Source organism: Maylandia zebra, linkage group LG14 (genome assembly GCF_041146795.1).
Source record: "Maylandia zebra isolate NMK-2024a linkage group LG14, Mzebra_GT3a, whole genome shotgun sequence".
In the NCBI taxonomy this organism is placed as follows: domain Eukaryota; kingdom Metazoa; phylum Chordata; class Actinopteri; order Cichliformes; family Cichlidae; genus Maylandia; species Maylandia zebra.
Genome location: NC_135180.1, coordinates 28,889,177 through 28,899,422, shown reverse-complemented (window position 1 = coordinate 28,899,422; position 10,246 = coordinate 28,889,177). Strand labels below are relative to the sequence as shown.

At 40.7% G+C, this 10,246-nt stretch overlaps 1 protein-coding gene across 1 annotated transcript; it reads right to left on the bottom strand.

Annotated features, from left to right (window-relative positions):
- Positions 1–6,374: 6,374 nt before the first annotated feature.
- Positions 6,375–10,045, bottom strand: dynll2a (dynein, light chain, LC8-type 2a). Its single transcript, XM_004558193.4, has 3 exons — positions 9,834–10,045; positions 9,170–9,313; positions 6,375–8,197 (listed from the first exon to the last, which is right to left on the bottom strand). Exons 2-3 carry the CDS (start codon positions 9,299–9,301, stop codon positions 8,060–8,062), a joined length of 270 nt encoding a protein of 89 aa, XP_004558250.1. The 5' UTR covers positions 9,302–9,313; positions 9,834–10,045; the 3' UTR covers positions 6,375–8,059.
- Positions 10,046–10,246: the final 201 nt, after the last annotated feature.

The window sequence follows — 10,246 nt, the reverse complement described above, 5'->3', positions numbered from 1 at the left end:
CTAAATGGCAAATGTTGCTTAACAGCTAAAGAGTGCAGCGGCAGTGATTTTGTTGCACAATAATTGTTTTGTTGCACTGCCAATAGCCTCACTACAGTCATAGCTGTGATCTGATTTCCCCATGCTGGTGCTGTTCCTACATCATAACAATGTTGGTCCAGGATCAACATCTGTTGCCCACTTGTGTGGGCATTTACTAAGAAGTTAGCTAAAGAGCACCACTCAGACTTCCTAAGCTGCCCAGCCTGCTGATGCTAGCACTGTGCTCCTGTAACCTTAAGCTACCTATAGCTAGCAGCTATATAAGTACCCATGAGCTCCACAGGAGGCAGAGGTGTAGCATCAGTATGAAAACTGCTATGCTGACCAGCTAAGTATCCCTTTCTCCTGCAGACTGCCCATGCTGTGTCCAGATTGACATTTAATTTGTAACTTCTGTCAAAATTATGTGATTTAATTGGCTAATTAGTAACCATACATACATTCTAGTTTACAAATCACAACAACAGGCTAATAGTATACACGTTTAATATAAAATCCTAAGACCGAAGGCCCCATTAGCTCCAGGGCCCTGGGAATCTTTCCACTTTCCATGCAATAATTCATGAGGATAAACTCAAACTGAGCCAAGTTTTAGCACCAAAATGCTAAGCTATAATAAAACTAAAATGATATTATTTTGTTTTAATGAAGTTTTTGTTGTAGGGTCTTTACCTTGCAATACAAAGCTCCTTGAGGTGACTGTTGTTGTGATTTTGCTCTATATAAATAAAATTGAATTGAATGTTGAACTAAACTGCTGTATTTAAACTAACCTAAAATAATCTTGGCTAAGCTAAAGCAGACAAAGATCAAATTAATCTTTAGCTAAAACAGTTTGTGAATTCAATTACTAAAGGTCTCTAAATCAGGTCTATTCTTTACTAATCTTTATTCTTTGTTTGGATCCAGAAACAAAAACTGAAAAAAGAACTGCAAATATATGTACTGCAGCCACAGAGTCAGTGCAACTGCAGTTTCACAGTCCGTCTCATAAAGAACTGCCCTCCTTTATGGCCCTGTTGCCCAAGATCACATGCCTTCAGAGCTGGGATATGATCTGAGATAAGGAAAGAAAGTACCGAAACAGGCTGAATCACTCTCCTTCCTCCTTGTGCTGCTTACACGGGTGAAAGAACTGAATGGTAACTTGCCAAAATTTAGTTTTCAGATTTTTAGGAATAAACACAAACTCTACCAAATCAAAAGAAATGACTTAAACAAGCTTACATCATCATATCTTAAAGCACTTTTAAGAGAGACTTAGATCACACTTCTTTGGAAGATATCAAAGAGAGTCTGATGCCCTCATTGCATTTAAGTTTTGCAAATCATGTCTTCATGATAAGCTGATTGCCTTATCCTTGACGGCAGCGCACAGTGAGAGCAGTAAAGAAGCAGGATTACAAGGTGATGGTCCATAAAGGGTTTGGCTTAGATAAGATGCTTTGTGGGAAGAAGAGGGCCAGTGACTTTAGGGCAGGAGAAAACAGGTTTTCTGATTTAGAGTCAAAAAAGCCAGAGTTTGCGCTCACGTTTTTTTAAATTTAAGGATCAATCGTGAAGTTCAGTTTAACCAGGAGAAAAGTTAGTTTATGTGTTCTCAGGATGGTCTGAGCAGACAAGGTCATAAAAAATACCGCGGCCCATGAAAGGAAGCCATTTCAACCTTTAGCCTGTTCCTTACTTAGTCATCTCGAATGTTTGCCAAGACGGGAAATTACTTTAAAAGTGTTCTCTGAGCTTCTCGCATAAGTTTTAAAAACATTAAAACTGAGGTGTGTGTGTATTTTGGTTGTTCCTTCTCCTGCAGTGTTTTGCTGGCCTGATTAACTTTGTGTGTGCATTGTTATGCCAGTAGTCTCAATAAAATTCCTCCCCGCTGAGGTCCTCCTTTCTAATCTTCAGAATGCCTCTGTTAATGAGCCTAATAGCATATGAGCGATAGCACACCTAAATGAAGCCGCACAGGGTGACTGCTTCAGCAACTTCCCGCAATGCAATGCACACCTTCATGGCTTCAGTCCATTCAGAGGAAACCATTAGAACAAACTGCTCTTAGGTGCAGCAAAGCAGACCGGGCATGATCATTTATGAACTAGATCACCTCTGGGTGCCCTACGGAAGGACAAAGCACAGACGGTCTGCATTAAAACTCTCACACGCTTCATCTAAGGAGCAATAGAAGTGGTGAAGTCATGGAAAAAAATGTATTTAATTCTCATGATCAGTGTAATCAGTAACTAAGTTTCCCTTTAGTCATGGGAATTTTTTCCCCTCTAAAACCTCTTGTAGCATTTCATAATTATCCATTAATGTGAAAAAATATTAGGTTAGAATATGTGAAAAAAGTGCAGGATGTGCAGGGTCTGTATAGTTTTTTGGTAAAGTCTGTTGTTGTGCGCCTTAGTAATGTAGACAGATGACTAAATGTCAACAACCTCATTATGAGGTAGGAAAGTTTCCTGGTCTGAATGTTTGTTCTGGGGATTTGTGGCTTTTCACAGGGAAATAAAAGGGAAAATTCAAATGTCTGAAATTCTGAGGAATCACGAGGTCATGCATTTACTGACACTACAAAATAAACTTAAAGCTGAATACTTTTTCACATTTAAATCATAATGATTTATATAATGTTATTAAAAACTGTTTAAAAACCAGTTTATTCTCATTTTATATCAGCGATTGAGTGGAGTTCTTTGCAAAGAAAGAGAAATACTTCCCTCATCTGGTCAGAGTGTGGAAGTGCATAAAAGACAACAATGTCTATCTACACTACATGGACCAAACTGTTGAGCCACCTACACATCACACCTACTGGAGCATTTTCAATCCATAGATAATAATATAGAGCTGGTCCTTTTGCTGCTACAGTAGCTCCCAGTTTTTCGTTTTTGTTTTTTGGGGCGAGAGGGCTTATACAATATTCTGAAGTGTGTCTGTGGGAATTTTTAGACATTCTTAAAGAAGAGCATGTGGGCGGACAGACACTGGCTCCAAGTCTCCATTCTAGTTTGTCCCAAAGATACTTAATGGAGGGTATCCTTGGTATCCTTGATGGATACTTGGTGGATCACGCCTTTATAGACCTTGCTTTGTGCACTTGGGCACAGTTGTGCTGGCAAAGGGCCTTTACCATATCATGAAGCTCAGGTTTCATGGCATGGGGAGATTTGGAACTTGCAACTATTGAGTGAGCAGTATTGGTGACTTTTGCACACTTAGCTCCTCAGCACATGGTGACCCTGCCCTGTGGCCAAAGGCACAAGGTTGTGGTCATACTATAGCCTTTAAGACTGTCAGTCAGGTGTTATTCAGATTTCACTAAATAAACAAAAGAATACCTGAGTCACAGTTGTATCAAACATCCATGTTAAAGTTTGGGGGTTTAAGTCATAGACTGTACAGTACTGTGCAAAAGTCTTGAGTCACTCCTCATTTTAGGGGTTGTCCCCTGCTGGCCTTCAAAAGGAATAAACAGGGATGGAGGTTTTTCTGGTTCTAAAAATAAACCTGCTTAGGAGAAACCAAACCTTACAATTGTTATTATCTAATTGCATGTATTTTCACAAGTTGGTACTGGTGATAGTCCCAGACCAGAACTGGGTCTGTGTATGTTATTTGTGAACTGATTATTGTGTAGCATTGACAGCAGAAGTCTGTGTGATTTCAACTGAAAAAACACTGTGGTGAACAGAATCTTTGGACTTCATCTGTCAATCATTGGTGAATTTCTTACAATAGACAGTGGACTTCAAACTTTGGGGCTAGCAATTTAATGGGCAATCAGATGTAATTGTGTGGGTATAGATGGGCACTTAACTGAGCTGCTGTTAATTCCACATGTGCTTTCCCTACTGTGGTACTGAGGTGATAGTGATTATGTTTCATGTAAAAAATAAATTTTAAAAACATGTATGAAAATCACTATGGGCACTATGCAAAGAAGAGCCAGTGCATGTTCATCTCCACACTATGGCTCAATATAAATAATTCAGGGCTTCTTGTGAACCTTTTTTCAAACACTAGACATTCATCAATCACAACAATAGTGGACAAAAATATTCAAGGATTTTCATCCAATGATGAATTCAAATTTGACTTTCCCGGACAATAACACCACATACTTCAACCTACGCGCAATGTAATTGCAACCAGCGAATCCAGTAGCTTCTATTAACACATGAATGTGTTTCTCAACATCCCTGATGTTTGAATCTGAGTCATTTGCCTCCTTGTTGTGCCAGCGTGAAATACGCCCACTGGTCATCTCGAAGTCTATGAGGGAGCTGCAGAGCATAAACATTCACCACATCAATGAGAGCCACGCTCTGAACAAAAGAAAGGGGTATTTTCAGCCAGCGCCAAAACATCAGCCTCTTTAGAGCAATTCAGGTTATTCACATGCTTTTCATATTGAAGCTGTGCTGAGCTGAATAGAGCTATTTAAGTGCAGAGAGGTAAAAATGTTGCCATGAAAGAGTCCTTTTAAGACTTTTTGCAGATTTGGATATGAAAGCTATTTAATGACAGTGTGAGATGGAGCTGGATTTAAATGTGCTTTAACACTATGAGAAAGTTATTTGGTAGAAAACAATACTCTTTAAACTGAACAAGCCACAGTTCAGAAAAATACCCCGAATTTGTGTCAAAGTGTGAAACATGGCTCTAGATATATATTAACTGTGTGACTAGTTTTCAAGCAGCAGGGGTTAGTTTTTGGTCCAGTCAATTATCTATGCTGTCTACATGTGAATGTGCTCCGACCATGAATTACAGCTCTGTGTGGGAAGATGGATGAAGGCAGCCAGAGGCTATGAAAGAGAAAGCAGTCAGGTATGTGGAAGGGAGGGGGGGGGGGGGGGGGGGGGGGGTGCTGATGGGAAAAACAAGAATGTAAAACAGCAGCGAAGGCTGGGTAGAAAAGCAGACGGGCCTCTGACGCACTTCTGTTTAAAGTGTGAGTGAATGTGAGACTAATGATACATCACGTTTTTAACAGCATTCAGACTCCTTATTCGTGCCACTCACTCGTGGCTTTCTTGCTCACTAAACAAGGGCTGCAAGTGAATCCCAAATATTTTTTAAAAAGAGGAACTTTAGAGCGAGTGTGATGCAATGATAAGTATCAAAAGAACAAAGCCTTGCTTAACTCCAGCGAGCATCTTATTTCATCCACTCTGACCCCAGTCTGTCGCTACGAATTATTCATTAGTCACTTGTTCTTTGATTTGTCTGCTTTCTCAGCTCTGCTGGCTTCGTGAGCTCTTGTTTCTACAGATTTCCACTTACAGACATCACGTAACTGCAGCACGTTACACAAGTGCCACCCGACTCATGCAGTTTTTATCAATGAGAAAACAACAGCCAAAGGCATGAACAAGATCTCTCTGCAGATGGTCTTTTTTGTATGCTGTAGTGCAATCACAATTTTTGCAGAGAAACAAAGCACACAATAAAAAAACCCATAAAATCTGCTTTTCTGTGATATTAATACACAGTAATGCATGCCATTACACCAGCCCTTAGCCTGACACATAACATCTTGGCTGAAGGAGTTAGTTTCTTCATCTGCAACCTGTCATCTGCCGACAGGTTTTAATGCACGCCAAACAGAACCGGCTCTGGCCGACTGCATGCGAATCAGTGAAATCAGCTGATGTAGTATTTAAACATAGATTTAGAGAGTTTGGGTGATTGCAGTGCATTAACTGAAAAACAAAATGATTCCATAATGACTGAAATATAGCGAAATATAGCACCACATTGTTGATCTGTTGAAACATAACTGACAGCTCATTTGAAATAGCTGGACTTTAATTTGCTTATTTTAAAAGGGTCAAAGCTTTTTAGTTCTACAAATGCGCAAACATAAACCCATCAGCCATTTCATTCAAGGTGCTGGAAAGATTCCTGGAACATTTTGGTCCATATTGACATGACGGTATTACACATTTGTCAGCTGCACATTCACGATGAGAATCGCGCGTTCCACCACATTCCAAAGATGCTCTGTTGGATTAAGACCTGGAGAGTGCCGAGCCCGTTTTAGTACAGTGAAATCAGTGTCATGCTCATGCTGAAAGGGACGGACATGGTCAGCAACAATACTTAGGTAATCTGTGGCATTTAAATGGCACTCAGTTGGTACCGAGGTATCATCAGGAGTATCATTTTGCTTTAAAAATGCAGCCTGGTAAGTCACCCTCAAGTTTAAAAATAAAAAATACTGTGAACACCAACAGATTTAAAGTCAGACACTCGCATGCACGGGTACAAAAAACACTGTTGAAGCTCAGATTTGCCTCAGAGGGACAGAATGAAAGACCACAGTGTAATAAGTCAACATTTTATTTTATCGAGTTACATGGTTTTGGTTCTGTAGCAACCTACTGTATTTATTTCTGATGAAGTGCAATTGTACTCAAGCCAGTTACATTTGAGAGCAATGACAGGCACACGTTTTGTGCAAATTTAACAGCATTGGAACGGCTCCTACATATACACAGCAAAAATACATGCCAGAGGAAAACAATACTAAATCAGTTTACATTGACAATAGTTAGGAAGACGTCCCTCAAAAAAGAAAGAAAAAAAACTTAGAGAGAAACGATGTCAAACCAAGCTAACACTTGAGATACACATTTCACACGTAGCTCACATAAAGGAGGGAACATCTGAGAAACATTCGGCCTTTATCTGTCATCTGGCTCTGTGCACGAAAACCCTCAAATCTGTCCTCACAGACAACATATTTAATCAGAACGCAAACACTGTGCATCGCCATTTCAAACTAGTTATGCAGACATTACAAAACGAAAAGCCAAAAATCTGAGATAGACAAGAGGAAGCCTGCTTCTTGTTGCTTTGAAAAGTCCCAACTCTGAATGCTTTGTCCTTACCTCATGTCTGGCAGTACACTGGCAATGCAGAACTAAAGGCATTGTGGGGGGGATGCAACTTAAAAAGGTAGCCACAAAAGACGTCACAACCTGAAACACATGGGCGTTGGTAGCCTTGGTGGAGTCGGCTGCAGATGCTTCATCTAAACATTGTCCTAATGCTGCTTTATAGCAATTACTGGGACAAGACACACTTAGCCCAGGCCATTATTCACAAACTCAAAGGTTTAACAAAAATAATAATAAAACACACAAAAGTGTCCAAGAAGAGCTTCTGTTTGTCTCCTATATAACGTTTAAATAATCTGTGGTAAAACATGCAGGAACACAGGATTATAAGACTCGAGTCCGAGTAGTTGAGATGGGAAATTTGGGTAGCCAGTCTCTAGTGTTACAAGTCGTACATTACAGGTTAAGGTCTGTGTATGGGAGGCTTATCGGCCCCCATCGTTCTTCACAGTGAAAATTTAAGAGCGTTCGAACTGAAAATCCCTGCAAATGATTGCACTGACTTGTGTTGGGTCCAAAATGTGACATCTTTTCTGAACACGGCTGCAATAATTTCACTTCTGCTGTGGGTCTGTCTTAAATCCCAATTGAAAACAGTGGAGATACTGAATGGCGTGCATCTTCAAGCAACATAATTCCTTGGAAATTGGCAGCAGAGATAACAAACCCCATTATTTGTTTTCTTTATATGATCACAGGTTAATGTGGACGATGATTTGCTAAACCGGTGCACGCGGGATGGTTTTACCACCAAAATCAACATTGTCTCGTAACGGGGTCTGGCAATGCCACTTGAGAAGGAAAGCGGATGCACCACTACATTCTACAGCTTTCCTTTCACGTAAAATCAAGGGCCACATTGAAATCTTTTACAACCTAGAATTTAACAGCATCAACAAAAACTACTTCCGTTGCATTCAAATGGCAACTATCAAAAAGTAAACTTACTGTAACATACATATTAAATAGTGTATAGTCCATGCAATTGCGCATGGCCGGTTTTGCATCGTTATGGTATGTCGTTATTAGTGTATGGGAGACATCAGCCACCAGTGCATTTCCGATTTAGGTTCAGGGAGAAAAACTCCTCAATACCCATCAGAAACTTCTCAGCCTGACTTGAAGAGCAAGATGGCCACCTGGCCCAGATAAAAGTAAATGAAATGCTTTGTCTCGTGGGTGACGTAGCTGCCGAAGTTCCTCCCGACAATGCAGTGCCAAGTGGGGTTGTACTTCTTGTCAAACTCCTGAAAAGAGTCAAGAGGACGACAGCAATCAGGGTCCAAGTTACTTTATATGGATTGGATGGATTTATATTGTATAGAGGTCATGCCCAACCTTAATTTTCCTGAAGGACTAATTAAAATATTATTAGTTACAATGACATTATAGCACATTTAATCCCTGCTTTTTTCTATATCAAACCAGTTTTAGTTTCAGTTAAAGCTATTCAATAAACTGGATAACTGTCTCCACACTGTGGTCCTCAGCAGGAACATGGGAGTTGTATGATCTGCAGCGGGAAATGCAAAAATAGTTGATAATCTGTAAGCACTAATTTGTTATTTAGATCATTTATTTAAACAAGTTTAACGTTCATGCCAATATGCTGCAGGCAAGTGTGTATGAGAACTAGAAACAGACTTGCAAAAGCACACAAAAACCTGCTTAGCCAGGCTTTTCATAAGAAAAACATTATTACTACTATTGCTTTCCTTTTTCTTGTTACTTTGTGCATTAGCAGCCAACAGTTTGAAGTTTTTGTACTTCTTCTTAAAGCACTCTATAAAGGTTTGAGTTCCACTCTTGTATTGGGAAATTGATGCACATAAAAACAAACAAATCAAAAGCTTTTTTTATTCTAGTTTATGTAATTTCGTGTAAGAGCATGTGCAGAGGGGGCCTTACAAACATTACCAATGGGCTAGAGTGGAAAGGACCAAGGACACAACTTATTTACCATCAGTTTTAATGCTGCCACTTCTAACTGTGCCATGTTTCACCAAATTCTAAAAATCCTGGAAACGCCCCTGCTTTGGAGGAAGGATTTTTAAACGTGCCAAATAAAAAGAAAACCCTGACTATGTCTTTGATCACGTGTCTCATCTCCACGCTGGGCAAAAATAGATGTGAGAATGTGTTAGTGTCTCAATTTGCTGATCATGCTCTGTCGGTGAGAGCTCTGCTTGGATCCATCCAAGCACCCCCTCCTGTCTCACCTTCTTGATGTAGGCTGCAATGTCCTTCTCTATGTTGTACTTCTCCATGGCCTGGGTGGCACAGTCCACCGCGTCCTGCTGCATGTCCTCGGACATGTCTGCGTTCTTGATCACAGCTTTCCTGTCAGTCATGGTTGAGGATGCCTGCGGAGGAAGAAGGGAGCACGTTCACGCACGTACCGCACTGAAAATTAACACCGCACGTGGTGATGGGGACGGTTTAGGCCAGCCCGGATCATCGCAAACACCACAAGCAGAAAACTGGCCATTTGGCAAAGCGTTTCCCACCAATCCCACTCATCTGAATCTACAACTCGTGGCTGTGTATTTGTGCCTATATGTTTGATCAGACGTTGACTTGAGCGTTTGCAAAGATTGAGTGCGAAACTTGATACAGGTGGAGTTAAATTACTTGGCAAAAATCACTTTCGGATTAAAGCAGCTTGTGCATCAGGAGGGCAAAAGTATCAAAATATGCCCACTCAAATATAGAATACGCCAAAATACGCCAATACAACCTACATATCCAATCATTCAAAATGCAAAGAGGCATACAGGAACAGATCATCATATAAGAACAAGAAAAATAACTCGAATCAGAAATATGTCAAGACATGAGAGTCAGTCTTTCCCCCCCTCAGATTATGAAAAATATGCAACCCACCTTTTCTCGAGCCACCTGAAAACACTCCTTTCCAAAAATAAGTAGCCTATTTCACCCAGCCGGTGGGTAAGGTTAGGATGATGCTGCGGGTAATTGCTTTTTAAAGATTTACACAATAAGCATGTAGGTAGGTTGGCTCTCCGCTGTGCTCCAGCAGCTCCCCGCCCCTCTGCTGTATGCTGAACCCTGCCATTGGCTGGGCAGCAGCTTCCCCGTGTGTTGCAAGCGTTTTTCTCCAGCTCCTGTCTGCCGGCATCTTATTTCATCCCACAATGCATCATTCACGGTATACACCACCGACTGTGGGCTAAAAGGAAACGAGACCACGGCGCACGGCAGGCATCACTCGGCTGTGCGTAAAAGGCCCTTTCATCAGTCACCGTCACAGCTGAGGGACACGAGAGCTTTGAATA